Source organism: Pithys albifrons, chromosome 8, assembly GCF_047495875.1.
Source record: "Pithys albifrons albifrons isolate INPA30051 chromosome 8, PitAlb_v1, whole genome shotgun sequence".
NCBI classification, from domain to species: Eukaryota; Metazoa; Chordata; class Aves; order Passeriformes; family Thamnophilidae; genus Pithys; species Pithys albifrons.
Window position 1 is genome coordinate 23,085,071 of NC_092465.1, and position 22,822 is coordinate 23,107,892.

Sequence of the window (22,822 nt, forward strand, 5' to 3'; positions counted from 1 at the left end):
AGAAGGAAACTCATAGCAAATACGGAAGGGCGGTGGAAAGAGCAAGGGCTGAGTTAACGTGCCCTTCTTGGGGCTGAATGCTTCTCACCAAGGATTCAAGGCTTTTTGGTCTCGCTCAGGAAAACAGTGGCCAAAATGGGCTTTAATGAATTCGAAAATAAAAGGCGAGCTTTTCAACAAGAGTGTATTCGGCAGCGTTAACTGTGGCCAGCAGTTCATTTCTGCCTTTTTCTCATCCCTAGAAGTCCGCAAAGTGTCTTTAAGACTTGATCTTTTGTTTTAGAGCCTGGAGAAAACTCTTTGTTCTTCCTTAGGGTTAGCCCAGTTCTCAGACTTGCACATGGCAATACTTGAATATCTCCACGTCGTGATATTAAAGATGGATATTCCCGCATTATTCGCATCATTGTTTCTATGACAAAAAGCACCGAGTTCATACATAGTAAAGACGTCCTTTTTTCTGACGCCTTCACGTTGAGAAGCTGAAAAGGTATTTTACTGAAGTTCGGCTAAATTGCAGGAACAGGTTCACCCAGAGGACAAATTTTCTATTCGATTAGTTGTATTTCAGCCGGGAGGAGTGACCTCTAAACCCTTAACCTTTTGGACCCAAACTACCCTTCCCTTTCTCTAGTATGGAGAGCAGTTTGCAGCAGCGCTTGAGGAGGGAATTCCTGAGACTAGTTTTCAAGTTTTGTTACACCATGTTCCTGCGGTAGTGGCCTTTTCTATCCAGAACTGATCAAAGCCATCCTTTCTCTCTTCATACGAATCTATGAAAATAAAGGGGGAAGAGAGAAAAAGAAAACTGTGGCGTAGTAAAACCGCTCTAGCTGCTCTTCTTGAAAATCCCCCTCCCCGACCCCCGCTGTTTACTTAAAGTCTGTGATAAGTTGGCTGGGAGCAGGGCAAAAGTGTTGTTCATGAGAGATCTACTTTGGCATCTGTGGTACAGTTCTGGAAAATAATGGCCTTGGATAAGCAAATCCTTGCTTTGTGCTTCTAATCGACTGAGATGGCTACTGAAGTTAAAGGACCAACTTCTGCTCCCAGACTACCTTCCCCCGCCCACTGAAGTCAAACAGGGATGTAGCTGCGAGCAGAATTTGTCTCATTGTCTTTTGAAATGTTAATAACTCCGAGACGAGTGTTGGGTTCAGCAGGCACAGCTCTTACAACCCTGTTTGCAAGTCCCCTTTGAGCAAGGCTGGGGCACTATAGGTTTACATAGGTGCAATTGCTCTGTAAGATGGGAGAATACGTAAAGTGGATGCAGAAAGTACCAAAGATAAACTGTTTGCAGCTGCCAATGCTCTGAACGGTCAGAAATGTGTGTAATAATGACCAGGAGGACCCCACTGGCCGTTATGTCCCATGCAAAACGAACCTGAGGTTTATTTTTAGTGGTTTTAACCCTCCTCCAGAAATATTCTGTGTATGAAGGGAAGCTGGTTATTTTTCCTTATCATGGGTGAACGTTGTACATTGGAGCCTTTGTTAAACGGTTGCAGTGTCCAGCAATACTCTCATCTCTGTTAAAGTGTGATGCTTTTTATAGACTTTGCTGATGTTTTGCTGCCATTGATTAAAGCGTTATTTATCCTCACTGTCGCCTGTAGTTTTGATGCAAGCCCTCCACATACTTTTGAAATAATAAAAGGTGTATTGAAATAGATTCTGGTTTGTACCTTGAACAAACAGCCCTTACAAGGTGGGTCTGTCTCTCTTCTGTGAAAATGCTGGTCCCTCCCATCATTACAGTGTTAAAAGATGAGTGACTCTGCATAGCATCCTTCCAAATGTCCCTTTGAACAGGTTTGCTGTTTGCCCCAGCCATAATGGTGTGACTCTAGGCCAAGCTGGAGTCTATATTTACTTTTAGGCTGCAGTTAAAAGTGCTTGCCATCCATTTGCTGCTGCTTTGCATTTAACAAGCCCTCCTAGAATGACTCCCGGATTTCTGCATGTGTGGTAGGAGGCAAGGAGTCACACCTGAAGTCACCTCGAGCCCCACACAGATGTGTGCCTTTTAGGTGAGTCCTGGAAGGAATCAATTCAAGAAAGAAATGGAAATTTGAAATTGCAATGTAGAGAGTAGCTTTTCCTGAGCAGTAACCCTCACTGTGATAGAGCATACAAAAGAAAGACCGTAAGAAAACACGAACTTGGAGATTTTAAACTTTCCCATGCAACAAGGGAAACACAATTTTTTTCCTCCCTTGTGTAAGCACCTCAGACAATAACACATACATCTAGCCAGGAGAAGTCGATTGCACTATTTTTGTCATAAGTACTGGTCACTGAGGGCTTGTCCTCTCCTGGAGCGTGGTCAAGGCACGAGTCCAAAAATACAGTCTCTGGCTCAATCTAGGCAAGGAGCGGGGGGCACAGCAGAAAACATGTGCCTCTACTGCCTGAGTGCGCGGAGGGGAGGGTGAGTGTGCCTTTCTAAGCACACAGTCTCTGAGTTAAATATCGAGGCATATTTTGTGACTACACTTTCTCCCTCTCCTGTTTAATGGCTCCTCCTGTTACTCCCGATACATCAATACAGTTCTGTATATTATATCACCACTAGTCGTTAAGGTAAGAATGAAGAGGAAAGGCAGAGTCAATAGCAAATCCCACTCACTGTACAGTACAGTAAATAGGGACCTCTCGGTGCAGAGCCACACTGCTTCCAACGGCCATGTTTGTTAGCCCTTTCCTCTGATTCTTTATCCTTTTTTTTTCCTTTCCCCCCAAGCCTAGAGACCAAAATAATCTTGCTAGGAACAGTCATAACAGGCAGAATTTCAAAGTGCAAGGAAGATGATAAGAATAGATTTCTACAAGTCCTGACCACGTGATTTGCGAAATAATTAATTCAGCACGTCCCTTAAGAAACACGGAGTCGTCATTAATCTGCCAAGCAAAGGACTCTATCAGACTTGAAAACTGAAGAGATCCCAAGAATATAATATACAAAGGGTGCAGTCCCTCTCCCTGCACACCTAGCTCTTTGGTAGACGCTGAAAAAGAGACGCTCGGTACGTAAATATTTTTTACTTTTATTTTTCCTTATTTAAGCCTTAATGAACTCAGCTGTCAAACACTTGACAAATAGGGCACGCTGCTTCCTGATTTCCAGCTCGGCAGCGGCCGGGAACCGGACCAGGCGCAAGCGGTGACCTTTGCTTCCCAGGGAGCGGGGCAAGGAGTTCGAGCGCGGAGCGCCGCGGAGCAGCGCGGAGCAGGGAGGCTGAGAGCCCGACCGCCTCCTGGGGTGGTGGCGCTGGCCGCGGCTGCCTGCGCGGGGAAGCGCGGAGCAGCGCGGAGGAAACAATGTGCCAGTCAGGGCAGCCGCTGCCCGGTCCCACCGACTGGGAAAGGCCCTCAGCTTCTTCGCAAGCAGGGTCGTAAATTTTGCCGTGCGTCTTTGACAGCGGGGCCGGAGCCAGCGCCGAGAGCACCTTCCTCCCACCACCCGCACAAAGGCCAGCTCCGGCCCCGCTGCCCCGGTCGCCCTGCCCGCTCCTGCCCTGCCCGCTGCCCGTGCTCGCCCGAGACTCTCCGACCGGCGCGGGGCTGCGGGGGAGTCCGGGCGAAACCAGCCCTCGAAGCGGGCATGCCGGCTTTCAAGTCCCCAGTCAATAGCCCGGACTAGGGAAAAATAGTATTTGTGGTTTTATACGAGGCCACTTCCTATAAACTCCATAGAATATGGACAACGAGTCCGAGATTTCTCTGTGAAATCCCAATCAGCTGGAAATATCTTCTGCAAACAGGATATTCTTTATTATCCCTTGCTGGAGTAATCTCTAAAAAAACCTAGGTTGTAGCTTTTTATTGCTTCCGTTTTGGTGGCAGGACAAAGTTTCCTATGTTATGAATTATACATTCAAACAATAACACATTAATTCAATTATTCAAAGATGACAAATGTTTATGTGCTTTGCTAGTGACTAAGGAACAGATTTGCTACTTCACGAGAACTCCTACATTTTTGTCAATGAAGTTTTATATTATCCTACTGGGCCGGGAAAGAAACCAAACTCCACCAAGACAAGCAGTAAAATGGACCTGAACATAAATCGCAGCCCTTTCGTAAGAGCGTTTATTCTCGCATATAGCCTGGGCTATTTTATCAGTTTGACAATTGCCGGAGTTGTTGTTATAAATCATCATAAGTAATTCCTGAAAGGGTACGAGGCTGCTGGGGGGCGGGCGGAGACTGTAAATCTTTCTGTTTTATTGCTCTATGAACATATGCTCCGATTGAAGAAGTCTTAGATCCTTTACTGGAGTCAAATTCACGCAAAGCTGGAGTCCCACCAGCCAAAGGATTAACATTTCCTTAATACTTTTTCAGTCCCATTTACGATGTCTTAATTCTGATGATGGCGAAGGTGCTCCTTTCTTTCAGCCGTCGCCCCCATTTTCACGTTAAATCCCGTCTTTCTCTTTCCCCCCTCCCCCCCTTCTTTGTTTTGTTTTGATTTGTGAGCCCTATATTTTGGAAAGACTCTAGAGCTGCGAGGCTTTTTCCAGGGGGGTTCCGAACTGCCCTCCAAAAAGGCATTTTCTTCTGAATCCTCTTCATGTTTCTCCGTCGTACTTTTGTGTAGGAAGCGAAAGACCTCTCCGTCATCCAAAATGTCTAAATAGCAGCCAGAATTATGTTCGGCTTTGTGTGTATGTACACAAGTATGCAGAACACGCTGTGAGTGTACGGTTTGCTGTATGTACACATAGACACGCGAGCGTGGGGGGCTCAGCAAAACTACTCAGACACCGAAACATATGGCTGACGAAAAAGGATATAAAGAACCATTACCTCTTACTTGAGGCGAGATTTAAGTGCATCATTTCGAAGAAATATAGGATTATAAATCCGAAGTCGTACACAATAATTTACATTGAACTTATGTTCCCATCACTGGGCTCCAATCTTTTTATAACTGGTTTGCAAAGTCAGGAAAAGCAATGTAATTTAGATAAATGTTACAATGCACTTACGGTTAGTACTGTAAGGTAATACGTTACTGTCACATCCTCATGCTCTGGATGGTAATGAAATCATAGCAGATGTTAGATTAGGTGTGGTGTATTTATAGCTACAGTTATGTTAGAAAAATCAAACAGAGGAGCTAATACATATATATATAATATATATTTTGCCGAACTGGAGTTGTTAGGGAGCTTTGTTGGCATACATGAGGGACATACACTGCGTTTGCTCTATGTCTCTTCACACACAGGGAGAAGGAAGGCAGGCTCAGGGCAGACACACACACACACAAATGTCATAAGGGTTTTTTCCCCAACGCTTGTTTAGCCTCCAGACGGGTAGTCCCCGCTGCCCCGCATCTTCCCTGTACGGAGAAGGAGAAAGCAAAAAGTCGCGCACACCAGTGGGCCCCAGCGTCTGTCCGCCAGAGCAGCGCTGCTGCAGAGCTGCCCCAGCACAGGCCCTCGGCCACAGCCGGCCCCAAATACCTCCTCTGTCTCCGCAGGGAATTTCTGCGCTCTGGGATCATCCCGCGGAATTCACCTTTTCCCCGGTTCCGCCGGCCCCGCAGGGCGCGTAAGTGCGGGCGCCGTGGCCGCGGTGAGGAACGGAGCGGCGCGGGAGGACAGCGGGCTGGGCAGCGCGGTCGGGAGGGCCGGGACGCGGGGGGCCGCCCGCCCCGCGGGGCCCGGCGCGGCAGCCCCGCTGCGCGGGGGCGCGGGGAGCGCGCCAGCCTCGGCCCTGGCGCACTGCTCTGCGATCACGTGGGCCAATATGCCTGTATTTTAAGGCAGTGCCTATATTTCTGATTATAAAGGGATTTCTCCTGCTCGCCCCCAAAATTCATCAATGGCCGCACGATTTAAAACCAAAACAAACCAGGAGCCGGCCAATTGCTGTCGTTGGTTCCAGGAGGCTGATGGCTGAAGGGTTGTATGTTGATTTTTTTTTTTAAGTCCAACAAATTCCGATTTCCACTCGCTCTCTTTTATTGGTAGTTGAGCCTGAGCCTGTTTTCGTTCTATCGGGAATTCTGGTGTATGGAAATGTCTGTAAAACCGCAAGATCAGGTTTAGGACAGTATTGTCTGCAGACAAAGGGTGAAGGATATATTCTAAGAACTGCAAGCGCAGATCCTGAAAAGTGAGGAACCCAGGTTTATGATAAATTGATGCACAGGTAAGCAACTGCATGACAAAATGGGACGTTTAACCGCAGGGGCTATATTATCGCCTTTACTCAGAGACGGTCTGGAATTTGTTTGGAATCTCTGCCCATAGCGGCTGCAAATATATGGAGTGGTCTCCACCTCCTTGAACGTTTTAAGCTGTATCTTCTTTCTATTACATTCTTTAAATAAAAGGTGAACTCCTTTCCAAAGGCCAGGGGATTACGTTTAACCCTATCCTTTTCCCAGTTTTCGGCGGTTTCAGGAAGGGAATTACAAATAAGCAAAGAAATGAGGGACAGACAACTTTGTTAGATGCTCCCATTGCCAAAGTAAGATTGAGCATCACGTTAATGCGTTGCCGTGGATAGCTGGGCAGGGGGTAGCCGTGTTGATTTGTAAAGGGCGATTTAAAATAGGCTCATCTGTAATGTAGCCCTTATATAGGGTCTCTTAAATATGCATGCCAAGTGTCTTCCCGAACCTTTTCCCCTCGCCGTGCATTCGTGTTCCTTAGTGGCTGTTGTTTGCCTCCCCCAGTTGTTTTAGTGCTGCTGTTACCGGTATGTTTATGCCTTCGAGTTACACACGCTGTTTGAAGCACGGCTTGATATTTATCTGCTGAGAAGTTTCTTGTCCTGCGTTTGTGTGGTTTGATCAATAAGGTGGGAAGATGCCTGGGGGGGAACGGTGCCTCTCTGGGCGGACTGGGGGTCTGGAAGCGACCACACAGCCTCCCCGCATACACTTACATTTCAGCTCCCTCTTGGGCTTCTACAACTAACCCGACTCTCCCAGGAACGTGTTTCCACTGACTGGTGGCCCTCCTGAAGCCCGGGTGAACTCTCGGTTATGTCTGTTGTAGAGCCCCTGAGTAAAGCCTGGCATTGTGCTGTCGAGCAGGAGCGTGTGTTAAGGCTGTAGCAAACCCTGCCCGCCCCGAGTCACCCGGACGAGTCCTCCGCGGGGGTCGGAGTGCCTCGCGGGAAACAGGGCGGGAGGAGAAGGGAAAAGGAGAAAGTTAAGGTGTTTATTTATTTATTTTTATTTTTCTGTTGCGTGTTCTTCTGCTCCATCAGAAGTTAAAAGTAGTGAACATTTTTCTTATCTGTATGCCTCCAAGCTGCTGGCCTGCCAAGTTAGTCAGCTGAATCCAATTACTGCAAGCAGCTTTTCATTTGCCTCGATGGAAGCACTCACTGATAACTTCACCTAAAATTTCAATAATACCTATATTGTTCTCATGCCTAAATAATTCTGGAGATTTCCCTGGGTTTAGCTCTGGCAACGTCTTCGAGCTCTGGGAGCCGAGTACAACGCCAGCGTGACCGGACTCCTCTTTCCGCAGTGCAACTTTGGGGACTCTTTCAGTGGTCGTGGAAATCTTGGTATTTGGCCAAGCGCTGGCTAAATAACGCATGTCTAGAGCTAGAAAGCTATCGCTTGTGAGGCTGAGAAGCTGCTTCGGAAAGGGATGAGAGGTCGATAATTAATTAGGCTCAAAATGAAAACTTACCGTGTTAATCAACAGTGGCTAACAATGACTCGGTTTGCAATATTACGATCTCTCTGCTCAGGGGCTAAGGTGCAACCCAACTTAGGTTGCCTTCATACACTTTGTAAAGTGCTATTTCTAATGAATTATCTTAAAAAAAATAAAGCACCTAAAGTTGACGTACGCCCACGTGAATATATTATATAAGACGTTACTGGGACAGGCCTGGGCCAGGAACCTGAGAGAGCATCATGTGTAATCATGAAGCTCCACTTCCCTAACTCCAGTTTGCCAGCATAAATTAAGGTGATTTGGAAGGGGAATGTAGCATCCTACTGAGTTTGGTTAGGGAGAGAGAAGACTTGGTGGAAAGTTGTAAGGTCTGTTGTGTTGTGAGCTATCGGAGGCGCTTCCGTTGGTTGTTCATTAAGTGGTGAGTTATTGCTGTAAGAGCCAAAGGTCATTTCAAAGGCTTATGGTGCCTAGATATCGTCTTTATAATGGCCTGGGCTTTTTTGTGGGGGATTTTCTGGCACTCTTGAGTTTTTAAAGTCCTGAATCGACAGATTGCACAGCCAAACGAAAAATACTAATTTCGAGACGCAAATGTTTGTGGCGCGTTTTCAGTGCTGGGGCTTCTTCGCTTATCTTTCTGTCTTACTCGGGCTCTGGGGGGAGAAATGGAGAGAGACCCACGTGTAGCTTCGTTTTCGCCCAGCGCTCCGCGGGTCGTGGGTGCGGGCGGGGAGTGCAGTGGTTGTGCAGTGGAAGGTGCCCGCAGCTCTCCAGTGAAGGTGTTCCCGTACCCCCGTGCGCTGCCTCTCCGTGCCAGGGCCCGGGCTGCGCGCACGGAGAGGCAGGCGCGGCTCCGTGGCCGGTGCTCAGGGCCCGTCGGAGGGGCTGCTGCAGGCCGCCTTGCTCGAGTCCGACCCGCAACCGGAGTACTTTGCTCGTTTGTTTGCTCTCTGTCTCTCTCAAAGCGCTATTAATAAATGAAGAGAAACATCTGCCCTTTGTCTGGTAAAAGATCTGACGCGGACGGAGAGACACGCTGAGGGGCTGCGGACGAGATGTGCATTTATTAACAAAATCCTAAGGAAGAAAGTCCAAAACAAAACAGTTTCCGCTGAGAGTTATCACTTCTGTTGCAGGTCCGTGCCTACGGAATATCCAAAGGAACCTGAAGATCCTACTCACACAGTTAAAGTCAAAAATCAAGAAAAAACATAAGAGTGGTGAGTTCGCTAATTTCCTTTTCCATCCACTTCTCGGTTCTCCTATCGCGACAGGCCCGTCGCAGGGAGCAGAGCCCGGCCCCAGCCCTCCTAGCAGGCAGCCCTGCTCGGTCGAGCCTTCGCTGGCGGCATCCGGGGCGCGCCGCCGTCCCCCACGTCAGATAAAGAACAGCCCGTAGAAAGCCCCGCTGAAAGAGGCCCCTGCTCCTCGTGAGCCGAGCCCGGCTAGGGAGTAGCCAAGCCCTGGACCCAGCAGCGGGGAGCTGGTGGCTCTCTGGGGGGAATCCGTAGCTGGTTTAAGAGGCCCCACGGCGGCCACCGCTCCATGTCTCGCGGGGCCCCTCTGCGCTCCCCAGACCTCTCAGTGCCATCAAATACGAAACATCCCCCGGCAAGCGCAGCCCCAGCAGTGGGTACCCAGCCCGAGGCCGGGTCCAGCGGCGGCTCCAGGGCTTTCCTTATATACAGGGCTGCCCCGGGCCGGCGGCCGGGAAACGTGCCGAGCGGGGGATTCTTTTGCTGGGCTCCCTCCTACGCGCTGGCTGCTTTGCACTTCTGAATGTGCCGGGGCTTGGGAAGTGTTTTCCTTTTCATTCCTGGCCGGAGCGTTTACTGTCACGGCGCTAGCAGTCATAAATTTTGTTACAAACCGCAATGACAGGTGCATTGATATGCACCCTGAGAGCCCCGGCTGCTTTAATAACCGCTTCGCTGGCCGCTCTCACCGCCTCTTATTTATTCGGTATCATATTAGATATTGATCCGAAGTAGAATTAAGTGTAGTGGAAGTTTTAGTCGAGAACTGCTTAATATGAAAATGTCGAGAGGAAAGCGACTGGCAGTGCCGGGCCCATGTAAGTGTGGGCCAGCCGCGTTCCACACACACGCGCGGGTGGACGCATGGGCTCCCGACTGCTCCCCAGGCAGAGCCGTGAGACGGTCGGCGCCCTTCATAAGCGCTGGAACCAGTGACAGGACAGAAAGTCCCATTATCATGTGCAACTCCTAACAGTTCAGATGAGGTTAAACTTTCTGGAGAAGAGGAAGAGAAATCTGAAGCACAGACATGGATACTTTGTGGTTTCCTACCCTCGGTGCCTCCGAGTTCACCTCCCACGGCTCGGCCTCACCATTTGGATGTCACTATTTCTTCCTTTTTTTTTTTTTTTTCCCCCGCGGAGGCTGTTTCTGGCCAAATCACCAAGTGTTGAGCCCCCGCTTTGGTGTTACCTATAAAAACATCACCCCGGGCCTTGCACTCGTAGAAAATCAAACCCTGGAAAGGTCTCACTCTTTCTCTCGCTCTCTCTTTTTAAGATCTAAAGATGAGCCACCAAACAGTTGAGCATTGTCCATGTGATTTATGGCCCATAGCCTCCTTTTTAGGTTCAAGCAGAGTTCACAAGCAGTTGGTATTTCAGAAAAGAAATAAGGCTTTTAACTGCTTAACAGCAATATTCTTTCTTAAGATTCTGCGTATTCTTTTGGGAACTATATTTCACAAGGCACATAAAAGCCTACGCTTAAGGCAGTGTTGTGCTAACAAAAGTCCTCAGTCCAGACCGCTCCCAAAAATGTAGATGATAGAAGTGGGAAATGAGCGACAGAGTTATTTGGACAAAAATACTTTCAAGACTCGTCAAGATTATCGCAGCGTATTAAAACTCATTGATATTGCCACTGTCCATTTCCTTAGACTTTTTAACTGAAATTTTCCAGGAGAGAAAAACGGTTCTGTCTCTGTTTCCATCAGCTTCAAAAATCATCCCAAGCTTTTGTTCAGGGAAGAATAGGACCCCAGAGGTTTGTGACACGGCATAAACCTCCAAGAACGGCCGCGAATCGCAGCTCGCTGAGGTTACTTTGACTTACAGAGATATGTTTCCCGATGAATTTTAGAGAACATATTAGCGGTTCTTGGTGGGACCAATTGCTGAGGGAGAAAGAGAAGTACTGTTGTAGTATTGCTTAAGTATAGGCTGGAGAATTATAATTATAGGGCAGTGTTCACGAATTTCTAGCGACTCTTCTCCAGTAGGTTAACAAGCCTAAATCCTTCAGAAATACAGCAAAGTCTTAAGATACGTTGAGTTACAGACTTACATTGCCAGGTGAGGTATGTGCTAATCTACAAAATTAACAAGAATATCAGAGAAAAGCCCTATCCAATAAAAAAATAAGAACAGGAAATATTAAAAATCATCAACAAAATTGCAGAATGGTTTCCATCTTGTACCAAATGCACAGAAGTTTTGGGAGCAGCAAGGACAAAGGTAACAGCACTGTCCCAATACATCTGCCCTAAGGGGACCATGCGTTTTTGGTGTGAGCAGCCTGATGTGGGAGCCGGGGGGCGCGGAGCGGAGTGCCATAAGTTTGCAGGCTTGGAAAAAGAAAAGAACACTCTAAAAATTATCTCAAATGTCTCAGGGTCTTTCTACTGGGTACAAAGAAAAAGGGAAGAGAAACGTTGAGTGAGGGAATTTAATTCATCATAGAATTAAAATAGGAGAGCTGACCTGCGACTTCCTTTATAGTGCAAAGTGAAGGGAGTGAATGGCGCCTGTTATGCTTTAACTCTGGAGGAATCCAGGGGAAGAAGAAGGGCGGGTTTACAAAGGGGACGGGATTTTTCTGCCTCTGCCCGGCCGCAGCCCGAGCTCCATCCATCATGTCAGCCGTGCACGGCCGTGCGCACGCGTGACGGGCGGGGGGCGCGGGTGCTCTCGGCCGAACTGAACCGGTGAGTCTCTGGGGACACCACCCAGCACAGTTGCTCACTGAAAGCCCTTGTCTACGACCGCGGGGGGCGATCCAGCCAAACTTGAGCGGGAACGGTCCATATACAAAACAAAGCAATAAAACATCCCTCCCAAACCCCTCAAAAGATGGCCTGTAGCAAATCCCGCCAATGTGTCCCCGTTCCCTCCTGCACTATGGCTCTTGGGTGGCTCTTTCAGTGCTGTGTCCCGGTCCTTCCGTAGTGCTCCAGTTTGCACTGGCTCCTGCCTGGTGAACCTACTCCTTCCCTTGTGTCCCTTGGTCCTTCTCAGGTGTCCCCTGCTCCTTCCTTGATGTCCTCTACTCCTTACTTGAGGTCTCCTGCTCCTAATCTAGTGTCTCCTGCTCTTCTCTTGATGTCCTCTGCTTTTTTCTTGATGTCTCCCAGTCCTCCCATGGTGGGGAGGCCGAGGCTGAGGGTGTCAGGGTGCAGAGGGCGCAGGGGTCAGCCTGGGCCGGCCGCTCCCAGTCGGCTGCCCCCACTGAAAGTCTTTTTTTGTGTGCCCGCTGTTTCCCTCCCCAGGTGGCTGCGAGTGGCCTGGGTCGACGACGTGAGGCGCAGGGCGGCGGTCAATGTTATTTGAGCGGGGGCCGCGGGCCTCGGCGATCACAGAACAGAGGATGCAGAAAGCCGCCTACTACGACAACGCGGGGCTCTTCGGGGGCTACACTTACAGCAAGGCCGACGCCTACCCCTACGGCGCGGCCCACCAGCCCTACGGCCAGGCGGGTTTGGACGGCGAGTACCCCGGCTCCGCCTGCTCCGTCCAGGGCTCTGTGCCCAGCCGAGCCCCGGCCCACAAGGGCAGCGAGCTGAGCGGGAGCTGCATGCGGCCGGGCGGGGGCGGCCCCGGGGGCAGTCAGCCCCCAGGGATGGGAGAGCAGCAACCCCCGGTCTTGCCGCCCTCCTCCCCGCCCAACCCCCCTCCCAGCGTGCCCCCTCCGAAAAAAGCCAAGGGGGGGCCCAACTCATCGGGCTCGGCCACCGCCACTCTCAGCAAGCAGATATTTCCCTGGATGAAGGAGTCCCGCCAGAACTCCAAGCAGAAAAGCACCTGCGCCCCCCCAGGTAGCCAAACACTCCCAGCTTGGCCCACTGTTCGCCTGGGGAGCGAGGTTGACCCTCTCGTCCCGAGCCCGCTGGTCCCGAACCTTGTACCCTACTCTTCCAGATGCCATGGCCCCCATCCCCGCTCGGGGGCCCCAGCCCTGCCGAGCACCGCAGATGTGCCAGGCTGAGGGGTCCCACCTCGCTCCCGCACCAGCCCAGCGGCGGCAGACGCACTCCGACGGGTCTCGGCATTGCCTGGACCCTGGGGGTCTCTCGGGGGAGGCAACTGCGGGAGAGTGTTGTATGTCGGGCAGAGGCAGGTGGGAGGCCACCCCCTAGTCCCCTGCGCCCCCTCTCCGGGTGCCAGCAGTGCGAAAGGGGATGGAGGGGCTCTGAGGGATCCCGGGAGGAAGGGGAGGGGGGCTTTCGGAGGAGACCAACTCTCTCTGTGCCTCTTCCCCGCAGGAGAGAGCTGCGAGGACAAGAGCCCCCCTGGGCCGGCCTCCAAGAGGGTGCGCACAGCCTACACCAGCGCGCAGCTGGTGGAGCTGGAGAAGGAGTTTCACTTCAACCGCTACCTGTGCCGGCCGCGCCGCGTGGAGATGGCCAACCTGCTCAACCTGACCGAGCGGCAGATCAAGATCTGGTTCCAGAACCGCCGGATGAAGTACAAAAAGGATCAGAAAGCCAAAGGCATCATGCACTCCCCCGTCGGACAGTCCCCGGACCGCAGCCCCCCTCTGAGCGGCCCAAACCACGTCGGCTACTCCAGCCAGCTCTCCGGCGTCAACAGCCTCAGCTACGACGCGCCCTCGCCCACCTCCTTCGCCAAGTCCCAACAGAGCATGTACGGGCTGGCCGCCTACACGGCGCCGCTGAGCAGCTGCCTGCCGCAGCAGAAGCGCTACGCGGGCGCGGAGTACGACCCGCACCCCATGCAGAGCGGAGGCGGTGGCTTCTCCAACCCCAGCCTGCAGGGTAGCCCCGTCTATGTGGGGGGCAACTTCGTGGACTCGATGCCAGCCTCAGGCCCCATGTTCAACCTGGGGCACTTGCAGCACCCCTCCTCCGCCAGCGTGGACTACAGCTGCGCCGCCCAGATCCCCGGCGGCCACCACCACGGACCTTGCGATCCCCACCCTACCTACACGGACCTCTCCTCTCACCACACCTCTCAGGGACGGATGCAGGAGGCGCCCAAGCTTACGCATCTGTAGCGGGGCGGCGGCCGGTGGTGCTCGCTCCCCTCTCCATTACCTCATTTTTCTGACGGGACAGTGTTACTGTGCTCTCGAGTGCCAACAGTATTAGTGGATTTGTCTCCCCTAGCAGCTCCCTTCTTTCTTCCGCAGCCCCGAGTAGGTCCGTGAGCAGGAGCCTTTCTCTTAGAGCTGTTTTAAGCATGACAGTGCAATATACTGCCAACCGAGGGACTGATAAGCTGGTAATGATGTACTTGAAGGTAAGTCTTAGAGAAGCCGTAGTGTTTAGCAGCGCGTCATGCTGAGGTGTTTTAGACCAGTCGTGAGCCGTGGGAACTCGCCTGCGTGTAAGCTTATTTCAGAGAAGTTAATTTATGAATTCTTCCATAACGTAAGGATCACATTGGACTAAATGATACGTATTTATTATTTTAAGCGAGACATTTTTTGTATCACTGATTATTTATCCTCGTCTTAATGTATTTATGTGGGTATTTGTAGAGTTTCTTCACCAATGCTTCGGGAGAGCGATTCAGGTCCGTGGTGACTTACATTTCACCTATTTATTATAATCGGTCTGAGCTAGTTGAGAGAGTAGTCTTGAACAGTTGTAACAGTGACTGGTGTTTGTAGTTTATGTAAGGATTAATTAAGACAGCAAGTCGTAAATCATTAATAGAGTAAAACAAACTGTGGTATCACACAAAGAACCGTTACACTTAAAAAAATATTGAAAGTATTTTTAAAGTATTTATTTCTAACCGACTGGCCCTACTCGAGCGCCTCGGTGGCTTGGCTGGCAGCTGGCTAGGCCGGGTGAAGCCACCTTTAGATGGAAGAGCAGTCACTTTGAGGAGGCGATCTACAAAGCGGAGCTATTTGCCATCTTGTTTCAGATCAAATCCTGCATACAAAAACCTCGGTGAGGTTAACCTTTATTTATTGGCTGGGTATCTATCGCACATAATATTATTATTTCGGTGGGCTGTTTTTTTTTTTTAATTACACTCTGACTATCTGAAATAGGAAAGAAATTAGAAGCTTACAACGCAAAAAAAAATTAGAAATCCTCTGATAGTGCTAATTTCATTAGGGTCTCCATAGCAATCTGTGCAGCAGCTGCCGCCTCCTTTGTTATTTTTATACTGTTGTCTTTATATTAACCATAAATCAATTTTTAGACATCTTTGAAAGCCCGAGCTTTTCCTCTTGTGTTTTTAGTTTTTTATCATAAAAATAAACTTTGAAAGAAAATTGACAATCAGATACGCACAGCCGAAGGGAGACGCCGAGACGGGGTGCGGGCAGCGGTCGAGCGGTGCCCCCGCGCTTCCCTGGTGCCCGGCGAGGACGGTCCCGCCCCGCCTGACCGCGGCAGAGGGGCATCTCCGCCTCTCCCTGACACAAACAGGACAGTCAACCAGGGGAAGGGAAAAAAAAAGAAAAAGAAGATAAAAAACTAGGAAAAGGAAGGGAACGATGCTCTGAACCCTCATATTTCCTCCTCTCTAGTTACACGGCTGTATTGAACCTCTCGCTGGATTTACAGAGATTATTTGTTTTGCAAACGCTGTGATTAAAGTCTCTTCCTGACAGTACATGTCTCTCCGAGAAGACTATTCTTATCTCTTTCTGAAAGTGTCGAGTTAAAGATTAATCCAGACTCTGTATTCCCTACCAAAGTGTCTGACGTGTCACTTTCCAGTTCGACAAACACTGCAGCTCCTACTCCATCCTCTAATGACAGGATCTGGCATTCCTATTGTGAGAAATATTTTACCACCTCCAATCCTGGTCATCACAGACAAACTTTCTTTATTTGTTCTTTTATTTCCCATCCCTAATTTCTTCCTTGCCATCTGGTATTTATGTTCATTGAGCAGTAACAATTCAAAATATTACTTAGGGGGTTATTTTCCCTTCTAGGTGATTTTAACAATGCTGCGCTAAATTGAAAAGCGTATGTTTTGTTAAATTTCACTTTTAACCAAGCAAAGTAGTATACATATGTGTTATAAATCTGTAAACAAAACAGAACACAATAAACTACTTTGTTTTGAGATATATTTTAACCATTTTAAGCCATAAAATTGTTTTCTATGAAAGTTTTCACACAAATTGTTTCTTAGAAGCTCCATCAGGGAGTTAACAAAACAGAAACAACACAAAAAGTAATGCTAAACACCACTCGTGATTTATATGTCTGTAACACCCCATATATATATATATACATATATATATTTCTCTCTCCAAAACTTTCTGTAATCAATGTACCCACAACTGAAATAGTCCATGTAGATTTTTACTGTGTTCTTGAAAACACAATATATTCTGCGTCACCTGCTTCTATCTGGGAAACAGCAAGGCAGCACCATTTCTGCAGGGTAACCCAGTGTTCTTTTCCCTTTTGCTTCATGATTTGTAGGCTGTTCTTCAGTGTCTGCTCTGACTTACACTATTAGTCCTGCATTAAATCTGTTAGGAAAGAAAACGCTGTTTACAGATAGCTCTTCCCAAAATCTGAGGAAGAAGGGGTTTTCAGAGGAACCCTGACCACAAACACAGTGCTACTGATGCACGCTGCACTGAATTATTTTAATATTGCAGAAACACGGGGTCTGCAGGTTGGTTTTCAGTGGGGGAGGAGGAGGAGCATGCGCGAGGGGGAATCTTCTTGTAAATAAATTCACTTCCTTTTCCATGACTCTGGCAGAGGTGTCTTGTTTGTAATGTGATAGAAGTCTGTGATGATAACCTAATTATTAGAAGTAATGTTACTTTAGCGAGATCACTGGCATTTTTACAATGTTTGTACAAGCATCAGCAATCTAGAGGAGAGATACAGTTTGGCACAAGCCAGACTTTTTCTTGGCCTATAGTTTAAAACCCATAATTTATAAACAACCTCCTTTCACACTCAATAGGAACTCAGCTCCTTTGCAACAGCATCTGATGTGATGAACTCCAGTCACTTATTTAAAATACAACTGGTCAGCCAAGGCTAAGCCTGGGGCTGATCGTAGCCCTGCCTTTCTTTACAAAAAGGAGCCATAGCACCCCTTCCTCTCATTCCCTGTTTCCTCCATCTGCTCCAGAACCATAAAAGGGTCACTGAATCTGGGCCTCTAAATGCCAGCAGTGCTGCTACAGTGTTTGGGATAAGGAGCTGCTGACACCACTCTTTGAGAGATGTCAGGAGTGCACTGAGCTTCAGTGAGGCCATGCAGGTTCTTGTTCAGATTATCGTTTGTTGGTTTGGCCTTTACAGTAGCCCATAATTTAATAGGGTTGCAGCAGGTTCCCTGCTGCAAAGAGGAGATGAGGCTTTGTGTTAGCTTCCTGAAGCCAGCATAGGGCTGAGCTGTCCCTTTACACCCTGTTTCGAGGGAGGGCCATCCTTGTCCCACTGCCTATGGCCTGGTGAGCAGCACCTGGACAGGGGAACCTAGACAGGCACAGTCAGGGGCTCCCAGGGATGTCACAGTCTTGTAGGTATCACTTGTGTGGGGCTGTGAAAACAAAGCCAAGTGCCTCTGACTCCATTAGCAGGTGCTTCCTGTGCAGACAATGCAGAGTCCCAAGACCTAGCCCCTGGGAAGGTCAAGGAGGGACTCTGGAGCACACTACATGGCTGCCACCATGAAACTACAGCTGGGTTACCTGAGGCTGCAGGCAACCTTGTCCAAAGGTGAAGAGGAGGCAGCTGGCTGCATACTCAGGAGGCAAAGACAGGCAGAGGGGAGACAGGCTATGAAAGGGAGCCTACCAGAACCAACTTGAAGTCCCTTGAGTTTCTTGGGAACCAACTAGATCACTGGAGCTCCATGGCAAGAGGTCTGAAGGCAGGATCCATCACTGGCTTCTCTGAGCCCCTTCAGCCCCATGGGAAGCCTTATGAAATGGCCTGTTGGGATGTCCAGGTAGAAAACAGTCTACTTGACCAGGCAATAAAAGGTAGAGGGAATGGAGCTGCTGGTCTACCACTGGGAGGGCGCCTGGTTCACAGCTGCTGGCTGAGGAGGGAGGGAAGAATCTGCAGGTTGTGATGCCATCCTTCAATGGATGCCAGCCTACTGTTTGTGCCCAGTGACCATACAAATGGCAGCCTGGTGACAGCAATGTGCTGCATGGTGGGCAGGCCCAGACATTCAGCACTGCCACTGCGGACCTGCTTGGGAGCAAAAGCTGGAGCCAGACGGGCAGCATAAAAGGGCTGGTGCCGCCAGGGCAATTAGGGCTGCAGTGGTTGGCTGGGCTCCATGTGGTGTTACACATTGATGAACTGACTATCTCTGCTTTTAAAAAGTGCAAGATGTGCTGGACCAGAGCTCCGTTGGCTGCAAACACTTTTCAGGGATTGAGTGGCAAGTTAGTCCCTGAATGGGCAACATCTCTCTGTTCCCATGTGAAAAGTGGCAATGGATACGCTGCAGTCCTTGCTGGGAGTGGGGCTAACAGTGGAGTGAAGACCCTGGCTCTATTAAAGGTCATCAATCACACAAAGAGCACTTTTTACTTGACAGTAACTCCTCCTACTTCTGCTTGGGCCTCAGCCAGCTGGGACCTGAGCAGAAACCCCATCCAGCAGAAGCAGAATGCAGTCCCAACAGCCATGAAGTAGCATGGCAGGGCAGGACTGAGCCCCTTCATCAGGAGCCTTCGGTGGTTTGTCTGCAATAACAGGGCCACTGCTTATAAGTCCCCAGTGTTTACTTACCCCTCTTCAGGATGCTGATCCATACCCTAGCTGTCTCCACACCATGGATGCACATGCCCACACCCACTGAGAATCAGCTTTCCCCAGTTGGGAGTGTTGTGGCAGCAGAGAGGCAAGGCTATGCTTGAACCTGACCTTCCAGCTCTGGGGGCTTGGGAGGGATCTCCTGTTTGATAATTATTGTGACAAGCATAGAAGGTGGAGTCTTGCTCCAGAGAGGAAAGGCAACATGTCCCAATCTCAACGCAGTGTCTGTGGCTCAGGGCTGCCATTGCCTTCAACAAGCTGCTCACACAGTTTCCCTAAGGCATTGCTGGTAAGGGTCTGCAACCACCTAGGGCTTTTTGACCAGTCTTTTTCCTGCATCCTGTCTTGGTTCCACAGAGGCTGTCTCAGGCCTTGCAGTAACCCATGTTTCCAGAAACATGATGACACAAGGACTCATTTGGTCCATTGGTCTCACAGAGGTTTTTAGCTGCAGCAGCTCCCCTGTCTAGTGCCATCACACCACTGCTCACACAGACATCCCTAAACTTCCCAGCCATTCTCAAATTGCTTTTGACAGTATCATGTTCTTCACACTCTTCTTTTTAACCCACTTTTCTTCTTCCTCCTTTTGACTTCTGGGGAGTCCTTCCTCTCTTCTATTAGACTCTTTGTAAAACAACAGCTGCTGTTGCTCTACCTTCTATCACTGGAACTTAGCTATTTAAGTCTCAACACTTTGAAATTCAGAGGAGTAGAAAAAGCCCTCTCTCAAAACCCACGGCATCAATAAGAGAGGTTTTGCCTGTATTTAGCCACTGATTTCTGCTTTTGCCGCCCTTGAACAGTGCTGCAAAACCAAACAGGTAATGAACAAGAAACATGGTAACAGAATCCAGTTGGTTAAATGGAAAGATTGTATGTTGGTCTGAACAGAGACAGCTCTTCTATCATTTAAGAAAGTCTTAGGTGTAATAAAACCGGTTGTGTTCTGCAAAGAGAAGACTCAAGAAAAGCCGCAGCCCTATTCTGGAGCCAGTTCTCTTTCCTTCCCTGTGGGCAGGTTTTTTTACTGAAGAGCACAGATATTCTCCTGCATGGACAGCTTTTCACTGCTAAATAGAAAGCCTGATGTTTCCAGGCTTCTGCTTTTTCAGAAGATGACATTTTCCAAAGTGCTGTGATTGCCATGGGTGTGCTGAGAAGGTTTGCATCATCCCTCAACAGATACGTTTCCTGAGAAGGTGTATTTGATTTAAACTGTTCTTCTAATTTATAGCTTGGAAAATGGAAATTTAGGTGATATTCCTTTACTAGTGCAGCAGGGCAGCACAGCCCATAAGAGTGAACAAGTCTGTGCCAGGAGAACACCCAGCTTTGGGGTTCTGGGCTTTCAGTGATTGCTGTGTCTGTGGACGTTATGTCCAACCTTAAAGCCTTTGCTCTATAACAGTTGTTTTATAGCAGATGGGCAATATGACCTGGGGAGGATGTGAGGCTGATAGAAGGCTATGTTGCTGGTCAGAGCCCATATGCAGACTCATGTATGCCTGTCTCAGGGATGTGTCCTCTCAGGGCTTCTGCAGGAAAAAACTCCAAACAGACCTGCTCTCAATCATCAGATGGGTGTAATGGTGGGGCAGCTGGGGCTGAGCTGCAGAGCACAAGTCTCTATAGGAAAGAGTTGAGGCTGAGTCAGTGAAATGGTCTGATTTTTCTCCCCATGGTGACCCTGTCATCAGCCCAGCCCTCTGAAATCCACAGAAGACCCAATGGAATTTTTCCTTCTCTGGGCATTCTGACTGCTTTTGGGTGGCATCATGTTTGGTCCTCACAAAATTTGTGGCCTCTTCCTGACCACAGCAAATAGCACTTTGGCTGAGAACTTGTAGCTGTTGAGTGGAAGGCAATGGATGATGGATGAAGGCATTTAAATTTCTTGCTTTTATTTAGAAACAAAATATATTTATTTAATAAAGTACAACCCTTGCATTTCCCAGCTGAGACTACATTCACCTAAGAATTAGAACGCTGCACGTCTAATTCAAAGCAGCATGATATAGCCCTTTTTCCTGTTCCTTACCCATGCAGTCTCAAGTTACCAAAGCCCAAGTGTGCTCTGTCCAGCATGTCCTTTTGTTGTTTTGAACTACACTGACACATGATTGTCAGTTGAGGCGTTGGATGAAATCCATCATTATCCAAATCAAATATAAGTATGGCTCAGACTGCATGATCAAGTGTCACCTGGAGATATTTAGGAAAGATGATAACTTTCAGAGGCCAGGTTTCACCTCCTCCACTTTGTTCCTGTTTTCTGCCACTCTGTAGGGAGGAAAACGAAGAGAGAGTTAGAGGGTTTGGCTGGGCAGTGCAACTCGATGTGCTCTCTGCTAACTGCAAGCACTCAGTAAACAATGCCAAATTGCCAAGGGAAAAGTGAAGGTCCATTAATGGGGTGAGCCCGGGGATTCACTTTTGAGAGGCTGCAGAGCACTTATCTGATGGAGCAAGACCATTAAGTGCCACGAGGTGCAACAACAACCCCCCCAACAGTGCCAACCTCCGGGTGTGGACACCCGAGGCGTACTTGCTTCCCCGGGCCGCCTGGGCTCCCGTGGGAGCCTCCAAGAGCCTGGTCGGCAGCAGGGTAAGGGGCAGATCTACTCCTGGAGGGGAGCGCTGGTTGCAGGAAAGCACCAGTTCACCCATCTCCAAAATCCTGGCAAACGTTTTAAGTGTGCGGCGACTTCATCGAGTCCAGAGGGAGCGGCTTGTCCCGGGGGAATCCCGAGAAGGCTCGAGGGCACTGCCCACCTGCAGCCTCGAGTCTGCCCTGGGCAGTCGGGCGTGGGCAGGGAAACTGGTGGCGCCCGGGACCCCCGGTGCGGTCTCCCCACGCCGGGTTCCCATTGGCCGCGGGGCGGGACGTGTCGCCCCGCTCCTGGCCCTATATTAGGCCAATATTGCCCCGGCGGGGCAGGTGTGGGGAGTGGTGTTGCCCCGCGGGCCATGGACTTGGGGTACTTTGCCCTTGCCTTTCCGCCGGGGCTGTGCCGTGGGGCCCCTTACCCCCAGCGAGGGCATGACGCTTTCTTGGCGCTGGGCACCACGGCCAGCGCCGCGCCCACCCCGCAGGCGGAGGGCTACGCGGCTGGCTCCCCGGCGGCGCCGGGCCCCGGCTATCGGCCGTCCCGCGGACCTGGACCGCCGCGTTATGCCACGTCCATCCCGCCGCCGCCGGACCCCGCCCGCCTCTGCCCCTGCCTCCGCACGGGCGGCGAGGGGCTGCGGGGCATCTCGCCCTGCCCTGCGACCGCCCCGGCGCTCGGCTCCCCGGCTTCCGCGGCCGTCCCGACGGCGCCCCGCGCCTTCGAGTGGATGCGAGCGAAGCGGAGCTCGCCCAGGAGAAGTGAGTGGGGCGGAGGGGGGCGGGCGGGGGCGGCTCCCATCTCGGCTCCCCGTTACCCCTCTGCTGCCTCGGCCCCAACCCCAGCCCCACTCCCCTGCCTCTGCCTCCCCTGAAGCGCAGTGTTTTTCGGCGTTGCAGGCGGCGCGGTGCCGTGCGGGGGGGAACCTCCCCCCTGCCCCGTACGCACCAGCTTCAGCACCCGGCAGCTCACGGAGCTGGAGAAGGAGTTTCACTTCAGCCGGTACCTGTCGCGGGCTCGCCGCCTCGAGGTGGCCCGCTCGCTGCGCCTCCGCGACGCCCAAGTGAAGGTCTGGTTCCAGAACCGGCGCATGAAGCAGAAGAAGCGGGAGCGGGACGCGCTGGCTGTCCCCGCCGCCGCGCCCGCGGCTGCCCCGGGCGGCCCCGCGTGAGGCCCCGCCGGCCCCCACGCACGTCGGGGCTGGGCAGGAACCTGCGGCCGGCGGGACATCCGGGGGGTGCTTTCACGCGGGACTGTGGCGGTGCAGCTTCGCTGCTCTTTTTCTGTTGCAACTTTATGTATAGTTTTATTCACGAGGATTCAGGGAAACGTTTCGTCTCGGAGCGCCGCTATGCTCCGTGTCGGGCCGGGCCGAAGCAGCGGGCGGGCGCATCGGGGAGATAGAGTGGAAGGGCCGTCCCTCGGGCAGGGCAGCGACCGGGTCCGCCAACTCCACCGGGTGCGCGGCGGGGCTGCCCCATGCTCCCGACCTCTTCGTTTTGCATTTAAAAAGAGAGACCCGTAGGCTCAGATAGTGCAGAAGAAGG

At 50.6% G+C, this 22,822-nt stretch overlaps 2 protein-coding genes across 9 annotated transcripts in view; both read left to right on the forward strand.

Moving 5' to 3' along the window:
* Window positions 1-16,561, forward strand: part of HOXD3 (homeobox D3) — a 31,610-nt gene extending 15,049 nt beyond the window's left edge. For 3 of the 8 annotated variants that reach the window (XM_071562240.1, XM_071562234.1, XM_071562238.1), the window contains 3 exons: window positions 8,805-8,888; window positions 12,193-12,738; window positions 13,186-16,561. In XM_071562240.1, coding sequence (XP_071418341.1) covers window positions 12,243-12,738; window positions 13,186-13,937 — 1,248 coding nt within the window. In that variant the 5' untranslated portion in view covers window positions 8,805-8,888; window positions 12,193-12,242 and the 3' untranslated portion in view covers window positions 13,938-16,561. The other 5 variants (XM_071562237.1, XM_071562236.1, XM_071562239.1 and 2 more) reach the window with 5 other exon arrangements.
* Window positions 16,562-21,636: 5,075 nt separating this feature from the next.
* Window positions 21,637-22,586, forward strand: LOC139675207 (homeobox protein Hox-D1-like). Its single transcript, XM_071562537.1, has 2 exons — window positions 21,637-22,036; window positions 22,175-22,586. Exons 1-2 carry the CDS (start codon window positions 21,637-21,639, stop codon window positions 22,444-22,446), a joined length of 672 nt encoding a protein of 223 aa, XP_071418638.1. The 3' UTR covers window positions 22,447-22,586.
* The last annotated feature ends 236 nt before the right edge of the window (window positions 22,587-22,822 follow it).